Source organism: Pristiophorus japonicus, chromosome 22, assembly GCF_044704955.1.
Source record: "Pristiophorus japonicus isolate sPriJap1 chromosome 22, sPriJap1.hap1, whole genome shotgun sequence".
NCBI lineage: Eukaryota > Metazoa > Chordata > Chondrichthyes > Pristiophoridae > Pristiophorus > Pristiophorus japonicus.
This window is the reverse complement of record NC_091998.1, coordinates 62,071,011-62,090,376: the sequence shown is the minus strand read 5'-3', so window position 1 is coordinate 62,090,376 and position 19,366 is coordinate 62,071,011. Positions and strand designations below refer to the sequence as shown.

General features: G+C 42.4%; 1 protein-coding gene across 1 annotated transcript in view; it reads right to left on the bottom strand.

Moving 5' to 3' along the window:
* polb (polymerase (DNA directed), beta) overlaps positions 1–19,366 on the bottom strand; it is a 203,014-nt gene that overhangs the window by 178,381 nt on the left and 5,267 nt on the right. Inside the window, exons 2-6 of the mRNA XM_070866249.1 lie at positions 13,173–13,230; positions 12,541–12,607; positions 6,741–6,815; positions 5,134–5,192; positions 1,969–2,018 (exon numbers count right to left, since the gene is read on the bottom strand). Coding sequence (XP_070722350.1) covers positions 1,969–2,018; positions 5,134–5,192; positions 6,741–6,815; positions 12,541–12,607; positions 13,173–13,230 — 309 coding nt within the window. The remainder of the gene's footprint in view (positions 1–1,968; positions 2,019–5,133; positions 5,193–6,740; positions 6,816–12,540; positions 12,608–13,172; positions 13,231–19,366) is intronic.

Below are 19,366 nucleotides of genomic sequence, written 5' to 3'. Positions count from 1 at the left end.
AACGGTAGGTGCACCTCATTTGGGGCCAAATGGCAATTTTGGCCCCGTAAAGTCATAGTGCAACTAAGCCATTCAGACCAGCAAATTCACTGTTTATTCCCAGTCTATCCTATTGTTACTGGGGCAGCAGTACTGATGCTACAATTAGCATCAGCAACCTAGGCAATGGAAAAAACGTGAGCTGGAGGGGTGGGGGGAGAGGGGAGAGTATCCAAGGCTCCTTCTCCTGATCACTATACATTAACCAAGGCTGGGAACCACAAGTGTAGACTTCAGGCATGCCAGGACCAAGCACGACCATGTTAGCAAAATTAAAGCCCGTGGGATTAAAGGGACAGTGGCAGCATGTGATCCAAAATTGGCTAAGGGACAGAAAGCAGAGAGTAGTGGTGAACGGTTGTTTTTCAGACTGGAGAGAATTGTACAGTGGTGTTCCCCAGGCGTTGATGTTGGGACCACAGCTCTTTTTGAGAATATATTAATGACCTGGACTTGGGTATACAGGGCATAATTTCAAAGGAGGCAGATAATACAAAACTCGGAAATGTAATAAAAATGAGGAAGACAGTAACAGGCTTCAGGACATAGACAGACTGGTGAAATGGGCCGACATGGCAGATGAAATTTAACGCAGAGAAGTGTGAAGTGATACATTTTGGTAGGAAGAATGTGGAGAGGCAATATGAACTAAATAGTACAATTTTAAAGAAGGTGCAGGAACAGGGAGACCTGGGGGTGCACAAACACAGATCTTTGAAGGTGGCAGGACAAGTTGAGAAGGCTGTTAAAAAAAGCATTGGGGTGCTTGGCTTTATTATCAGAGGAATAGAATACAAAAACTAAGAAGTTATGCTAAACCTTTAAAATAAACACTGGTTAGGCATCGGCTGGAGTATTGTGTTCAATTCTGCACATCACACTTTAGGAAGAATGTCAAGGCCTTGGAGAGGGTGCAGAGGAGATTTACTAGTATGGTACCGGGGATGAGGGACTTTAGTTATGAGGAGAGACTGGAGAAGCTGGGGTTCTCCTTAGAGCAGAGAAGGTTAAGAGGAAATTTGATAGAGATGTTCAAAATCATCAATGGTTTTGATAGGTACTCCTTATTTTCTCTGTTTTCAGTGGCGGCAGCATCGGAAACTAGAGGACACAGAGTTAAGGTGATTGGCAAAAGAACCAGAGACGACATAAGTAAACATTTTCCTTTACACAGTGAGTTGTGATCTCCAATACACTGCCTGAGATTGTGGGGGAAGCAGATTCAATGGTAACATTCAAAAGAGAACTGGATAAATAGTTGAAGGGAAAAAAATACATGTCTATGGGGAAAGAGCAGGGCAGTGGAATTAATTTGATAGCTGTACCTAAGAGCCGGCATAGGCACAATGGGGCAAATGGCCATCTTATGTGCTGTATCATTCTATGATTCTATTGATCAAAACATGCTGTTTTGTTTCATCAAGACTGGCCATTTTGGTAAGTGCCAGTCTGCAATGTTCTCGTGAAACTGTATTCCCAGAACAAGTCAAAACCTTGAGATGAGAAGGGAAACAGTGAAAATTGGCCATAAAGCAAACCGTCACTGGCTAGTAGTTTATCCCAGTATGAACTGCATGCAGGTGCTGTGAACAGCATGCGTATTTTAACCACAGGATACCAGCATAGGAGATGGAAGCGTAGGCATCAAATTGATTAGCACCTTAGAAACACACAACAGTTGTGCACTGGCATGCATCTTCCATAAACAGCGTATGGATGCACTAACCATTATTAAACAGAATAAAGTGTATATTAGGTGAAGCGTGTACCCTGCATTTAGTAGAGCAAGTTTTACAGGCACATGGTAAAGAATCAAAAGGAATATTTGCAAATGCTTGTTCGTTTATTGAGTAGCCGTTTAATGGATAATTTTACTAAAGTCAAAATTCTTACTATTTTAGCAGGAAAGATAGGGTTTATGAAACATACCATCCAAGGTTTTGATTCCCTCTTCCACAAACTTTCTTGCTGCTGCAGGTCTGCAGAATGGAACATACATACATCAGAACAATTCTCTGAAGCCTGCAGCATGCATAACAATACAGAAAATGATAAAAAGGACGCATTCCTATTATAGACCAATACTTAGAACGGTTACAGCACAGGAGGCCATTCGGCCCATCAAGCCTATGCTGGTTCTCTCCTGCCCTTTCCCCATAGCCCTGCAATTTTTTTTTCCTTTAGCTACGTATACAATTCCCTTCTGATAGAATCATTCCAAACTATAACTCAGAGCCAAGATGATAAATACAGTTAAACCACACTGGAATCCTTCAATTGTAAGCTTAATAAACATCAATCATTTTTAAACCCTTCCCCGGTCCCCCAATGCCTCAAATTAAAAATTCTCATCCTCGTGTTTAGATCCCTTCAAGGCTTCACTTTTCCCTATCACTAACCTCTTCCAGCCCTACAACCTTCCAAAACTCTGCGGTCCTCCAACTCTGGCCTCTCGTGTATCATGTACCGGCCCACCATTAACAGCCGCGTCTCCAGCCCATACCGCCCCGCCATTAACAGCCGCGCCTCCAACTCTGGCCTCTCGTGCATCATGTACCGGCCGACCATTAACAGCCGCGTCTCCAGCCGTCTACACTCAACACTCTGGAATGCCCTCCCATAAACCATACCCCTTCCTTATAAGATTCTACTTAATGCCCAGCTCTTTTACCAAGCTTTTGCTCACCCGTCCTAATATTCTTTGGCTTGGTGTCAGGTTTTGTCTGATTACACTTCTGCAAAGTGCTTTGGGATGCTATTTTCTACATTAAAGGCACGATATGTAAATAGTTGTTGTTAAAAGAAACTGGCTAACCGTCAACATCTGATGAAAGGCCTCCACCAGAATTGCTTCCTGTCTTTTGAAATACTGATGGATCTGCTGGGCAAACTGGATAAATACAAGACTGAATAAAAATACATAGCTAAATCTCCCTGTGCTGCAGAACTGACATCTTGCCCCAATAACTGTCAAATGTGCTTTCCAAAGTCGCTCATTTTATTTCCATTTCTTCCTTTCTCCCATCCCACTACTTTTTAAATCTCCTTTAGATTCTCAACTCCATGGCACACCCTATTAAAGAAAAGCAAATTTTTTTTTCATCCAAATATATGAGTGGAAACAAAAACCATTCCTCAGGATGGGTCTTAAGACCTGACTGACTCCCACTTCTCCACAGGTGCTGTCTGACCCGCTGAGTATTCACATCTTTTGCTGGTTGTTTGCAGATTTCCAGCATCTGCAGAATTTTGTTTCTTGTCACCAACAGTGGCCGACTCCAAAAATACTAAAATTATACGAATGAATCATATACTAATGGATCCAGATTTTTCTTTTGAGAATCATAGGATCATAATCATAAAATCTTACAGCAAAAAAGGAGGCCATTCAGCCCATCGTTCCTGTACCTTCTCTTTGAAAGAGCGATCCAATTTAGTCGCACGCCCCAGCTTTTTACCAGTCCTCTCCAAGTACGTATACAACTGCCTTTTAAAATTTCCTTTGGAATCTGCTTTCACCACCCTTTCAGCTGGTGCATTTAAGATCATTAAAAAAAAATGTCTCCCAATTTCCCCTCTACTTTTTTTCCCTATTATTTTAAATCTACAACTTCTGGTTACCAACTCACTTGCCAGAGGAAACAGTTTTTCCCTACGTGTTCTATCAAAACCCCTCATAATTCTGAACATCTCTATTAAATCTCCCCTTAACCTTTTTTGCTCGAAGGAGAACAATCCCAGCTTCCCCACATAACTGAAGTCCCTCATCCCTGGTATCATCCTGGCAAACCTTCTCTGTACCCTCTCCAGCTTCTCCACATCCTCCTGAAGTGTGGTGCCCAGAATTGTACACAATACTCCAGCTGAGGCCTAACCAGTGATTTGTGAAGGTTTAGCACGACTTACACGCTTTTGTATTCAATGCCCCTAGTTACAAAGCCAAGTCTCCCATATGCTTTCTTAACCGTCTTATCAACATGTCCTGCCACCTTCAAAGATTTGTGAATATGCAGCCCAGGTCCCTCTGTTTTTGCACCCCCTCAAATTAGTACCACTTAGATTATACAATGTTGTTCCTCACAAATTGCATCACTTCACTCATTAAACTGCATCTGCCATGTGTCTGCCCATTTTACCAGTCTGTCTATGTCCTCCTGAAGTGTGCTACTATCCTTCTCGCTATTTACTATGTTGACAAGTTTTGTATCATCTGCAAACTTCAAAACTATACTGCCTGTACCCAAGTCCATGTCATTTATATATCACAAGAAAAGCAATGATCCTAATACCCATCCCTGGAAGTAAAACCATGTTAATTTAAACCCACCTGTGGTGCTAGGCCATTCATGCTCACCAACAAACAGAGATTATGCTTTAACATAATACTACAGAAAACAGCAACAGTGGAGCTTTTATTATCCACACTCTAATTGTCTGCCTTCTTGATTAGATTTTGCTTTCATTATAGCCTCTTGGCTCTAGGTGCGAACTGTTAGAGACTCGTGGGAGGAGCGGTGAATGAGGGTACGGGGCCCAGAAGAGCCGAGGGCGCAGGGGCAGACGGGCCAGCCCACACTGCGACACGTGTGCACACTAGGTCTGTGCAGCTGAGCAGGTCTCCAGTCGTCTTGGTTAACCCTTGCCACTGGATAAAGGCTTAGCTCTGTCAAGCCAGTGTGATGGCTGGTGTGCAGCGGTCACCACACGTTAAAAAAATCCACACACAGGCATCTTCCACCCCCTCAATTGGAGTTCAGGACTGGAACATCGGGTCCTTCATCGAAACACCTGTGAACTCGTGGAAGCAAGTCATCCTCGTTCGAGGGACCGTCTATGATGACACCTAATGAAACATCACCTCAATTGATAGTTTGCTAATGTTTCTTTTTTTGCTGTATTTCATCTCCTTTATATGGCAAATAAAACTGGAAAATTTATTTCTTGTTATTTGTACTAGTCTGGTCATCATTCTGTGCCTAGGCCATTGTTGTAACACATGCACAAGATTAAATTCTGGCAACTCCTGATACAGCCGGGGGTGGGGCGGTTCCTCTCCATTTTGGCAGATTAAAAGTTCTTGACGTTTGAGTTTACCCTATTCCAGTCACTCTTGTTAAAAAGTTAATCGATGAACTGGTATCATCTTGACGAATCTGGAAGGAAAACAAAATAGAATATTCAGCATAACAATGACAATATCGAAACATAGAATTACATAGAATATAAAGCAGACATAGGCCATTTGGCCCAACAAGTCCATGCTGGTGTTTATGCTCCACTCGAGCCTCCTCCCTCCTTCCTCATCTAAATCTATCCTCTATTCCTTTCTCCCTCATATGCTTATCTAGCTTCCCCTTAAATGCAGCGATAACTATTCACTCAATCACTCCCTGTGGTAACAAGTTCCACATTCTCACCACTCTGGGTAAAGAAGTTTCTTCTGAATTCCCAATTGGATATCTTGGTGACGATCTTATATTGATGGCCTCTAGTTTTACTTTCATAATTTCATAATTTTAAAGACCACTATCAGATCAGCCATGATCTTATTAAATGGCGGAGCAGGCTCGAGGGGCCAAATGGCCGACTCCTGCTCCTATTTCTTATGTTTTTATTAGGACACCCCGCAGTCTTTCCTTCTCCCAGCCTGTTCATCCTTTCCTGATAGGTATAATCTCACAGTCCTACCCTCTTCAGGGCCCCAATATTGTTTTTCCTATAATAATTTCATATAATAAAAATGGACAGCAAAGCGAGAGTAAATTTTCACTGGGAAATATTATTTTAATCTGGGGAGTGTTGTACTTGTGTGAAATTGTACGCAGTGGGAAAGGAGGACAATAATTCTGGTCAAGAAGTTTGTACAGCTGACTGGAGAAATAACCAGAAAGGAACTTTTTGCATATTAATTTAGTTTTATATATATTTCCCATTGCAATCAAGCAATGACTATTCACTAAATATAGTGATTATTTTGTAAACAATAATTCTTTATTCAATGTCCACATGCATCACATCAAGGGAGCACTCCCCTCAACAACTACCATGACACTAAGTGACAACAAAAGAGACACAAACTAAAACAGAGTAAAATATCCCGAGGAACTCCACAGTGCTAACACAGGAGCTCATTCCGCTTTCGGATGAGATTGCTGACCGAGTATTTACTATTCTCCAAATAACAAACAATTACAGTTTCACAGAGTACGATCATCAATTAACTATGAATCCCATTTAACAGATATACTGTGCTAATATACGTCTTGAGTACTCATTACAAGTAGTTTTGTTTTCCAATGGAACATGGTGAATATTGTCTTTTACTCCTGAAAATAGTGTCCCTGAATGAAGATACATGACACAATCCCATTTTACTGGGATAGTCCCATACTTGTGCTTACACCTTCGACATTCTAAGCATAAATGACAATTTGCAGTGTAGTTGCCTGACCAAAATTAAATTTCTTTTTAATTGAGAAAGCAGAGTGAAGGCCCGAGATCATAATGCAGGACTTCACCAAGATTTAAAAGAATAGGTGATAATATGGGGTAAATCAGCAGTGATGCCAAGCATGGGGAGGGAGCAAGGAAGGAAGATGGACCAGCCATTCACAACCTTCGTTGACAGGAGTCACTCCGTAAATCTAAATCGGTGAATTGTAACCCTGAATGGGTCAAGTGAATATAAATCCATGCTGTACCTTTTCCAGTTTTTGCAGCTTCCCTGTCGCTAGAAACTCATCAATCTTCTTTGCAATCCTGTCACCGACTCCTTCCTAAAAGTGTTGGAAATATGTTACAAAAAGCAACCAACATGTTCACTCCGATAATGCAAATACAACAGCTGCCTACTTAGAGTTAGAACGTCAAACGAATTATTCCAATTCACAAACATTTAGGACTGAAATTCGTCAACATACCCGCCCACTACCCGCTCGTTTACTGTCCAAAAACACATGTTTCATCAAAAAAGAGGTACATACCACCGGGCAATATGCACACCGCCCGCCCATGCAGACCACCCACATACTATCCAAAAGTGAAAGTTTCATGACATACCGCCGGAACTGCATACCGTCCTGGAGAAGGTGCTTTTAAGTGGATCTTAAGTGGGCAGTATGTACACAGAGCTGACCGGTTTGTTTGATATTCCACAGATATTTACAGTTCTCCACAGTTTGATATATTTTTAATGGATTGTAATATTTCCTAGTGTTAGGCAATAATATAAATGGTCTAATAAAGCCTTATTTACTCCTTTATTAATGAACTATAATAAAAATTTTATTAGTCTCTCTCACCCTCCCAGTCTCTCCCCTGCTCCCCCCCCCTCCCCAACAGCGATCTCTTCTCCACCCCCCCCCCCCTCCCCACGCAGCAATCTCTTCTCCCCCGCCACCCCAGCACGATTTCAAGCCGGCAGTCTCTGGCCTCTCGTCGGTGCCTCTTGGGAGGCGGAGTTTGACAGCCACTCGCGCGCACAGCTCAGGAGCCGAAGATTCCCGAGTCGAAAGGCCTCCTCCGCCGGACACCACCCGCAACACTCCGCCTCTGCCCGCTGCATCCGCTCCGGTTACCGCCGAGAAAAGCAGGATGAAACACCCGCCCACTCGGCCCCAGCGGTTAAAAAAAATGACGCATCGCCCGGGGACCGCTGAAAAACGGGCAGAACTTGTGTTTCACCAATTTCGGTCCCTTAATGAATTACAGCTACAGGAAGTTAAAGCCTGTAACTTGCATATTCGGAAAAAGATGCAGATTGGAAGAACGTGAAATGGTAGATCATGGTTTTCAAGCTCTGTATTTGTAGCATATGTTGGTGCTGTTGGAAACGCGGCAGCCAATTAGCGCACAGCAAACTCCCACAAACTGCTGTGTGATAATGACCAGATAATGTTTTTATAGTGATGTTGATTGACGGATAAATATTGGCCAGGACACCGGGATAACTCCCCCTCTTCTTCAAAATAATGCCGTGGGATCTTTTATGTCCTCCTGAAAAAATAGATGGAGCCTCAGTTTAACGTCTTATCCAAAAGACGGCAACACTGATGGTGCCTCACATGAGCATCAGACTAGGTTTTTGTGATCAAGTCAAAATGAAAGACTTATGGTTTCCCTCTTATGATGATCGCTAATCTATTCTCATACTCTTTGGCCCTCTTATTCCCTTTGTTAGATCTCCTTTGCACATTTTATATTCAGCTTGGTTTTCAGCTTGGTTCTCTACTGTATTATGAACCTTACAATTGTCAAAAGATTCCTTTTTCTAACTCATTTTAACCTTTATTTCTTTAGTAATTCAGGGAGCTCGATCTCTAGCTCCTTTCCCTCCCCATGGTAATGTGTCTATTCTGTACTCGAACCATCTCCTCTTTGAAGACCTCCCATTGTTCAATGACTGTTTTGCCAACCAATTTTTGATTCCAATCCACCTGGGCCAGATCCCTTTACAACTCAGTGAAGTTAGCCCTTTTCCAGTTAAGTATTTTTATGTTTGATTGCACCTTGTCCCTTTCCATAACTATTCTAAATCTGTTGATATTATGATCACTGTTCCCCAAATGCTCCCCCCACTGAAACATGCTCTATTTGCCCCACTTCATTCCCAGAACTAGATCCAACACTGCTTCCTTCCTCATTAGGCTGGAAACACACTGATCGAGAAAATTCTCTTGTACACACTTCAGGAATTACTTCCCCTCTTTGTCCTTTACACTGTTACAATCAAAGTCTATATTAGGATAATTGAAGTCCCCCATTATCACTATCCCGTAGTTCTTGTATCTTTCTTTAATTTGCCTGCAAATTTGCTCTTCTACCTCCTTCCCACTATTTGTTGGCCTTTAGTAATAGCTGCTCCATTGTTCCTTAATTCTAACCAAATAGAGGCCCAACTACATCATCCCGCTCCAATTCTATAATAGCTTCTTTGATCAATACTGCCACCCCCTCCTTTTTTTCCTTCCCGACCTTTCCTTAATACCTTGAGGCCTGGAATATTAAGTTCTCCTTCTTTGAGCCACTATATTATAGCGATAGAACTGGGACTTAAAGTCTTGGGTTTGGTAGTTTGATGTTTAGTTTAGAAAAAAATCTGACTAACCCACAAGAGATCAAAAGTTTGCTTTAAACTGGATAATTTCCCAACTGATGCTTTGACATTCAATTTGACCTGTAGGTTATGGTACTGCTGTGGCAGCTGTTAGCAGACAACTACAATACTGTTGATATTCAACAGGGGACTATTTAGTGAAACAAGGACTTCATTTTTTTGTTTTAAAAAAGATTAATGAGTATGTTACAGTGTGAGTGGACATTACTGCTTTCCAGTATCAAAACCATAGTATCCAAGTAGTAATGTAAAGCTAATTTCATTTGCCTCTATTACACCTTATACTGTCTCATCCCCATGCTGCACTCTTCTCCAGTTGTCCACCCCTCCACAACTTGTTACATGCAAGTGTCATCCAAACTGACCTCCAGCAAGCATCAGTGCCTGCAGAAGAAAATAGAAAATAAGCAAATGGCTGAAACCCATTGTCACCAGAAACCTTTTGGCTTAATCTATGCATGCCTAACTCATGAAAGGCTCTCACACAATCCTCAGCATCAGAGCTCAAATAGCACCCTCTGTGGTCAATGATTGAGAGATCATTTACACATGCAAAGAAATCATCTTATTCCGTCCAAGGAAGGGGACTTAAGGTACAAATAGATCATTTGGCAATGTCATTGCTTCATGTGTGTCTTGGTCAGGTATCCAGTGGAGGCAAGATTGCTTCTGAAAGGGAGGGAAGACAGAAGAAATTGGAAGATGAGTCAACTCATATATGGCTGTCATGTGTTGCAGTAGTGCTTTCGATGTAGTCTACATGGATTTTAGCAAGGCGCTTGAAAGGGGCCACATGGCAGACTAGTAAGAAAAGTAAAAGCCCAGGGGAAAGTGGGAAGTTGGATCCAAAATTGGCTCAGTTGCAGGAAGCAAAGAGCAACAGTCGATGGATATTTTTGTGACTGGAAGGCTGTTTTCAGTGGGGTTCCTCAGGGCTCAATACTAGATCTCGTCCTTTTCATGGTACAGGTTTAACTTCCCTTACCCGGCACCCTCTGGAACTGGCCTGTGCCAAATGAGGAATTTTGCTGGATATGGGGAGGTCATCGGCCTGGGGGGGGGGGGGGAGCAAATGGGGAAGAGGCAGCCCGAAGTGGGGGGGGTGGGGATAGGAGGTCGGCGGCCCGAGAGGGCCCGAAGTGTCGGCAGGCCAGTGGGCCCCGCGGGCCAGCAGCGGGCTCGAAGAGTTGGCGCAGCCCGAGCAGGCCCGAGGACGCAGCCCGCCAGCCGGACACCCCAGAGGGAGCGCTGTGGGGAGGAGCGGCTGGACCCAACTCCCCCGGAGGGAGCACTGTGGGGAGGAGCGGCCGACCCGAGGACTGTGGCTGCAGGCATTCCAGCAGGCAGACGAGAAGGAAGCAGCCGATAACCCTGGCATCAAGGTGAAAGATTAAATTGTGAGTAGGATTTTGACCGGCTGCGTTTGCGCATGCGCCACCCAGAATGGTGCCGAATGAGGGATGGTGACGGATAAGGGAGTTCCGGATAAGAGAGGTTCATCTTGTATATATCAATGATTTAGACTTAAATGTAGGGGCAATGAATAATAAGTTTACAGATGATACAAATATTGGCTGTGCTGTTAATAGTGATAATGAAAGCTGTAGATTCAGCAAGTTATCAATGGATTGGGCAGGTGAGCAGAAAGAGAGACAAGAACATATCATAACAAATAAGACGGCCAAATGGCCCCTCGAACCTGCTCCGCCATTCAATATCATGGCTAATCTGATCTTGGCCTGAACTCCACTTCCTTGCCCTCTCCCCATAACCCTTGACTCCCTTATCCTTCAAAAATCTGTCTATCTCCACCTTCAATTTATTCAATGACCCAGCCGCCACAACTCTCTGGGGTAGAGAATTCCAAAGATTCACGATCCTCAGAGAAGAATTTCTTCCTCATTTCAGTTTTAAATGGGCGACCCCTTATTCTGAGACTATGCCTCCTAGTTCTAGATTCCCCCATGAAGAGAAACATCCTCTTTGCATCCAACCTGTCAGGCCCCCTCAGAATCAGTCTTCTAAACTCCAATGTGTATAGGCCCAACCTGCTCAACCTTTCTTCATGACAACCCCTGCATATCAGGAATCAACCTCATGAACCTTCTCTGAACTGCCTCCAATGCAAATATATCCCTTCTTAAATAAGGAGACCAATACTATATGCAGGTGTGGTCTCACCAATGCTCTGTACAGTTGTAGCAGGACTTCCTTACTTTTATACTCCATTTTCCTTGCAATAAAGGTCAGCGTTCCATTTGCTTTTCTAATTACTTGCTGTACCTGCATGCTAACTTTTTGAGTTTCATGTACAAGGACCCCAGATTCCTCTATGACAGCATTTTGTAATCTCTCCCCATTTAAATAATAATTTACTTTTTTATTTTTCCTACCAAAGTGGATAACCTCACATTTTCCCACATTATACTCCATCTGCCACAATGGAATTCAATCCAGAGAAGTGTGAGGTAATGTATTTGGGGAGGGCTAACAAGGCAAGGGAATACACAATAAATGGTAGGATAGTGAAGTGTAGAGGAACCTTGAAGTGCATGTCCAGACAGTTAAGAAGGCATAGGGGATCCTTTATTAGCCAAGGCATAGAATATAAAAGCAGGGAGGTTATGCTTGAACTGTATAAAACACTAGTTAGACCACAACTAGAGTACTGCGTGCAGTTCTAGTCACCACATTACAGGATGGATGTGATCGTACTAGAGAAGGTACAGAGGAGATTCATGAGGAAGTTGCCAGGACTGGAGAACTTTAGCTATGAGGAAAGATTGGATCTGTTGGGGTTGTCTTCTTTGAAACAGAGGAGGTTGAGGGGAGATTTAATTGAAGTGTATAAAATTAGAGGGGCCTAGATAGAGTGGATAGGAAGGACCTATTTCACTTAGCAGAGGGGTCAACAGCCAGGGGGCATAGATTTAAAGTAATTGTTGGAAGGATTAGAGGAGAGTTGAGGAGAACTTTTTTCACTCAGAAGGTGGTGGGGGTCTGGAACTCACTGCCTGAAAGGGCGATAGAGGCAAAAACCCTCACCGCATTTGAAATGTGCTTTGATTTGCACTTTACGTGCCGCAACCTACAAGGCTACGGACCGAGAGCTGGAAAGTAGGATTAGGCTGGATGGCTCTTTTTCAGCCAGCACAGACACGATGGATAGAACGGCCTCCTTCAGTGATTTACATTTCTATGATTCTATGAAAATAAAAATAAAAACAGCCCAAAGCCAATAAATGTGTTCAGGTAACAACTTCCACTATTGACTCCTTTCACTTCAGATCATTTTAGTAATGCTAAGATTAAGCAAAATAAATTACATTTCAGGTTTAAAGCATTTTTAAAGTTACAAAAATGTTTTCAAAAATGAAAATGCTTACCAGCTTTTTAGCTTCTGCACCGCTCTTGATCTTTGTTGGGTACTTTGCGATAACTGAAGCTGCTTTCCTAACAGAAGTTAATGCAAAAAAAAACTAGTACTGGAAAGGCCCACTTTGTTTTGTAGCAATCATCTGTAGTTGGTAGAACAGAAAGCCTCTATATAACATTGCTTTAGAAAAATGGGTTTTACATAGTTTCTCTATTACTAAGGGAGTCTCAAATAGAGATCAGATATACCACAAAGTAATTGAACGTACAATTAATTAACAAAAATCTAATTTGCAGACTGACAAATTCAGAGTGAAAGTTATATTTCTATTTGCAGCTTGACTCTCCAAATAAAATGAAACAACCCTAATTCAGATCTGTACTCAATCTGGCTACGCATTGTTCACTTTGATATGCCCACTGCTTGTGTCCCGGTCATTACTAAAAGTTCAGGTAAGGGACACCCTGAGTGGCGAGGATGTCGGTGCATGCTGGACCCAACGGGAGGCACCACCCGGTGGGGAGAGAAACTGAGGTTAACGGAGTAGACCAACATTAAGTCCGAGGCCCTGAACAGCAATTGCAAAATAACTCTCTTAGCTGGGATCTTACAAACAACAATACTGCCTGTCCTGGAATTTACCTGTACGCATTGTACTTGTGCATTGCTCGATTCACATTCCTCTCAAAGTTGGCCAGCTCTGCAAAAAATGAAAGGATAATGGTTCAAACAACTCATCGTAGAGAAACTATTTCAAAGGAACATTTGATAAATACAGATGAAGGAAGACATTCAACCCATCTTAACTCATCTATTCAGAATTTAAAAAACTTACATCTCCCATCACATCATTTAAATGTCTCCTCAATAAATCTAAGGGTTTATCTCTACGATCCTAATTAAAAGATCATTTCCAAGTGTTCCTCACTCTTTACCCTGATACCAGTCCCAAATTTTCCTTTTACTGGTTTTAACTCATGCCTCCTGTTCTGTATAACCTAATCTATATTGTTCAATATTTGGTATATTTTTTTTAATAAGGTCTCCTTTCAGTTATCTACTTTCAATTGAAAACAATGCTCCAGCTGATGCCTAACCAGTGTTTTATAAAGGTTTGGCATAACTTCCTTGCTTTTGTATTCTATTAATAAAGCTAAAGGTCCCATATGCTTTTTTTTTAAACTTGTTCTGCCACCTTCAGGTTTCTCTGTTCTTGTACACTCTTTAAAATTGTATCATTTAGTTTATATTGCCTCCCCCTCATTCTTCTTACCAAAATGCATCACTTCACATTTCTCTGCATTGAATTTAATCTGCCATGAGTCTATCTATTTTACCAGTCTGTTTATGTCCTCCTGAAGTCTGTTACTATCCTCCTCACTACATTTCCAAGTTTCATGTCATCTGAACATTTGAAATTATGCCCTGTATCCCCAAGCCCAGGTCATTAATATATAATCAAAGAGTGCAGTGGTCCTAATACCGACCCTGGGGAATACCACTGTATACTTCCCTCCAGTCGAAAAAACAATCACTCACCACTACTCCGCGCTGTCTGTTCCTTAGCCAATTTTGTATCCACACTGACACTGTCACTTTAACCCGATGGGCTTTAATTTTGCTAACAAAATCAAAAGCCTTTTGAAAGTCCATATACACATCATCAACCGTACTACCCTCAATTAACCCTATCCATTACTTCATCAAAGAACGCCATCAAGTTAGTCAAACACGATTTGATATGCTATCTTAAAAGCACTATATAAATTCAAGTTGTTATTGTTGTTGATTTTCCTTTAACAAATCAATGCTGACTTTCATTAACTCATATTTTACAAAGTCCCAACTAATTTTGTCCCAGTTTACTGTCCCCAAAGGTTTCCCCACTACCGACATTCGGCTGACTGTACTGTAGCAGAGTTTATCTCGCTCTCCTTTTTTAAGGACTGGAAGATTTTGTCCAGGGCCTCCACAATTTCCACCCTTACTTCCCTTGGTAACATTGGATGCATCCCATTTGGACCGAGTGCATTTTCTACTTTGAGGACTGACAACCTTTTAAGTATCTCCTCTTTATCTATTTTTATCCTATCCAATATTGCTAATACCTCCTCCTTTACTGCTACATTGGCAACATCCTCTTCTCTAGTGAATACGATGAAAAGTACACATTTAGTAAGTAACCTCTGCCTCCAGAAGATGATCTCCTTTTTGGTCCCTAATCGACCACACTCTTCCTTTGACTACCCTTTTACTATTTGTACAGTACACGTAATCATAACTCAGATGCTGCTTAAAAAATGTAATTTGAATCACTTTATCCTTACTCTGTCTCCTACCTCCCAACCAATTACCTGCCCATGTCACAAGGTTACCTCCAATTCCATGAGCTCATTTTAAAAAATGAATCTCTTGTCCATATAGAGAACATCCATAGACACGCTCCTATCCACCATGTTAGTGATCTATTCAAAACTTCAATTAGATGTGTCAGGCATGACCGCTTCATAAATCCATAAAGCCTCTCTTTGATCAGCTTATATTTTTGTCCCAAGTACCCAATCACTCTGTCCTTGATTCCCATCACTTCCCGACAACTGATGCTAAACTAGCAGGTCTGTAGTTACCTGATTTCTCCCTCCGTCACTTCTTAAATAATGGAGTGACATTTGCAATTTTCCAATCCACGGAGGGAACTTTAGAAAATGACGACTGTGATATTCTCCTCTATTTCTTTCAATAGCATGAGAAACCATCAGGTCCAAGAGATTTGTTTATCTCGAGTCCCATTATTTTCTCCATTACCATTTAAAAAAATCTTATTAACTCCATTAAATTCTTCCCCACGACTTATTTTTAGGTTCCCTTGTACCTCTTTCTCCACTGAGAAAATGGATACAAAGTCTGCCATTTCCTTACTGTCCATTATAGTCCCCCCTGCATCTGTCTTTAGTGAGCCCATATTACTATTTACTCTTAACATATTTATAAAAACATTTGCTGTCAGCTTTGATACTGCTTGCAAGTTTTTTTTTCATACTCCCTTTTTGCATCACTATTTTCTTTGTATCCCTTTGGTGCTTTTTGGATTTCCACTTTTCCTTGCAATTGTACAAGCCTGGTACAGTCTCTTACTTCATTTCTTGAGCATGGTTGTTTAACGACACAAGTGGAGCCTTTTAGCTTTTTAGATGCTGGTTTTTACCCTACCAAATACCTATTTGATTAATCCCCACTGCTTGTCTGCAGATTTACTTATTAACACATGAATAATGTACCTCAGTGTCTCATTGAACTATTTAAACCAGCAAACCTTACACACTGTGTGCCTTTTAACCAAGCATGATGGAGTGGTGCTAGTGTCTTGAACAAGTCTCCTACATTAAACTTTTATGGGGAGACTGGTAGAGAGACAAAAATGTTTTCAATTAAGACATCCTTTAAAGTCCACATTTCTACAGCAGAAACAAAATGTTCATTCCAAGTTACCCAAATAAAATAGACAGGTCTGAACATTTATAGAAAACCAGCTCTGGCTATTGAGTACGTGAGAATGCCTATGCACCTTATAAATTATTAAGAAGGGCTCCCCAATGGTAAGCAGTGTATCTGGCTCACTGTGTATCAGAATGTATCTATAAAAGCAGAGTGAATCTGGCTCACTTGGTAAAGGCAGTGTTAACTGTAATATTTGGATCAGAAGGTCCTTTCCAGACTTGTCAACGTTGACTCATTTGCAGTGAAATGCATTCATTTGGTTTAAAATGATGACTCATTTTGAGTTATCTTGCTCGTCTCCGCCACAAACTCTGATCCCAGCACCTGACTCCATCTCTCTCCCCAACTTGTATCCGCGGCTCATCCAGATGGTTTGCAACCTAGGTGTCATATTTGACCCTGAAATGAGCTTTCGACCTCATATCCGCAGCATAACTAAGACCGCCTATTTCCACTTTCGTTACATCGCCCGTCTCCGCCCCTGCCTCAGCTCATCTGCTGCTGAAGCCCTCATCCCTACGTAAACTACAGGTGATCCAAAACTCGTCTGCCCGTGTCCTAACTCGCACCAAGTCCCGCTCACTCCTGTGCTCGCTGACCTACATTGGCTTCCAGTTAAGCAACGTCTTGATTTCAAAATTCCCATCCTTATTTTCAAATTCCTCCATGGCCTCGCCCCTCCCGTCTCTGTAATCTCCTCCAGCCCCACAAACCGCCCCGCCCCCCCTTCCCCAGCCCCCTCGATATATCTGCACTCCTAGAATTCCGCCCTCTTGAACACCTCTGATTATAATCGCTCAACCATTAGTGGCTGTGCCTTCTGTTGCCTGGACCCAAAGCTCTGGAACTCCCTGCCTAAACCTCTCCGCCTCTCTACCTCTCTTTCCTCCTTCAAGACTCTCCTTAAAACCTACCTCTTTGAACAAGCCGGCGCTAATTTCTACTTATGCAGCTCGTTGTTAATTTTTTTTTTGATCTCATAATAAACAACGGATTATCTGGTCATTATCACATTGCTATTTGTGGGAGCTTGCTGTGCGCATATTGGCTGCCGGGTTTCCTACATTAAAACAGTGACACACCATTTCAAAAGCACTTCACTGGCTGTAAAGCGCTTTGGGACATCTGGTGGTCCAAAGGGTATGGAGAGAAAGCAGGAATGGGGTACTAAAGTTGCATGATCAGCCATGATCATATTGAATGGTGGTGCAGGCTCGAAGGGCCGAATGGCCTACTCCTGCACCTTTTTTCTATGATTCTATATCTTTGCATTATAACTTCGGCACATTTTTGAATGATGCATTGCGAGATAAGTTTGTGTGTGGATGAGCGCACACAGTGCAAGTTACTGAGCGCTCCGAACGTAACATTTGACATAACATGCAAAATTGCCCTTTCTATGGAGATGCCGTCTAAGAATGCTAGGGAGCTCCGTCCAACTCAAGTGACTGGTGCAGTCTGAAGTCTAGTGACAAAGCCACTGCCAAACATAAAGCTGTGAGACCGAGTCATAAGCATGTCAGTTCAGTGAATTGTTATCGCTGCAATGGAAATCGTTCACCACAGTCCTGCCATTACAGAAATTCAGTGTTTTCACTGTCAGAAGCAAGGCCATATTTCAACAGCTTTCAGAGCTAGATCTAAAACAGGAAGAACGAACCATTCTAGTGACAATGCAAAGCAACGAAAACAAAAGGGAGGAGTTCACAATATTGAAGTAAACACACCTGATATTGAAGAACTAGGCACCTACAGTATCTATGCCACTAGCAGCAATGCTAACAGTCGTGAGAAAGACTTCCGTACAAAACTTTTGATCAACGAGCAGTATATTGATATGTGTATCGACGTGGCGGCGGACTGCTCGATCATGAGTAAGGACACATATGAGGGAAAGTTTAATCAAATACCTCTTACAAAGAGTACCGTAGAGTTAAAAACCTACTCCGGAAAAATCCTAGAGATAGGTGGACCAATAAGTTCAACACAATGGCCAGTCAGTAAAGCTGCCTATTATTGTAGCGAGTTACAACAGGCCAACTCTCATGGGCAAAGACTGGTTGAGAAAGTTAAAGCTAGACTGTAAAAATGTCTTGCGTAGATGCTTCAAAGAGGCAACTTGACACAATACTGAACAAGTACGAAAGCATACTCACAGACAGTTATGAGGGCATCACTCGTTATGACGCGCATATCCGCATCAAGTCCAACGCAAAGCCTGTCTATTGTAAGGCAAGACCCCTATACGTTGAAAAGTCAGGTGGAGGAAGAGCTAGCAAAGCTCAGAGAGAACGGATTGCTGGTAAAAACTGACAAAAGTGAATGGGCTACCCCGGTTGTAGTAGTGCCCAAAGCAGCCAAAACTGTACACTTGTGCGGTGACTACAAAGTTACCATCAACCAAGCAGTTGACGATTAGCAGTACCCGTTACCTACATCACAGGATTTGTATGCAACATTCTCTGGGTCAAAGATTCTCTCCAAGCTTCACCTGTCGCACACTTACGCTCAGCTGAATGTTGATAAAGAGAGTCAACAGTATCTCACCATCAACACAAGGGACTGTACTCATGCACCAAGCTGCCGTATGGTGTAAAGTCCTCCCCCAAAATCTTCCAGGCTACAATGGATAAGAATTTGCAAGGAGTTCCAAACTGCTTATGCAATCAAGACGAAGTGCTGATCGCAACAAGCAACGAGGAAGATAATCTAGAAGTGTTAGATATAGTGCTTCAAAGGTTAAATCCCCACAACATCAAATTGAAAAGGAGCAAATGTGCTTTTGTCCAGCCCGAGGTTGCACACCTGGGTCTGAAAGTTGATGCAAATGGCTTGCAACTAGTGAAGGAAAAGGTTAATGCTGTCATCAATGCTTCAAAGCCACAGAACGTGTCTGAGTTAAGATCTTTCCTTGGAATGGTCCAGTAGTATGCATATTTCTTACCGGAGTTAACGACCATGTTGGTTCTATTGTACAAGCTAATCAAGAAGGATGTCCAGTGGAAATGGACAAAAGCGCATCAGGAAACTTACGACACTTATAAGAGAAGTCTCTCTAGCGAAGTTCTACTTGTGCACTACGACACAGAGCGTGAGCTTAAGTTAGCATGTGATGCGTCTAGCTACGGTGTGGGAACGGTCATTAACCACGTAACCCCAACACCGCACGAGGTAGGAAAAGCCATAAGACAGCTCAAGAACAAGGCTACGGGAGCGGATGGAATCCTTGCTGAGGCACTAAAGTATGGCGGAGAGGCGCTGTGGCGTGGATACATGACCTCATCTCTCTCATCTGGAGGGAGGAGAGCATGCCAGGAGGTCTCAGAGATGCAGTGATC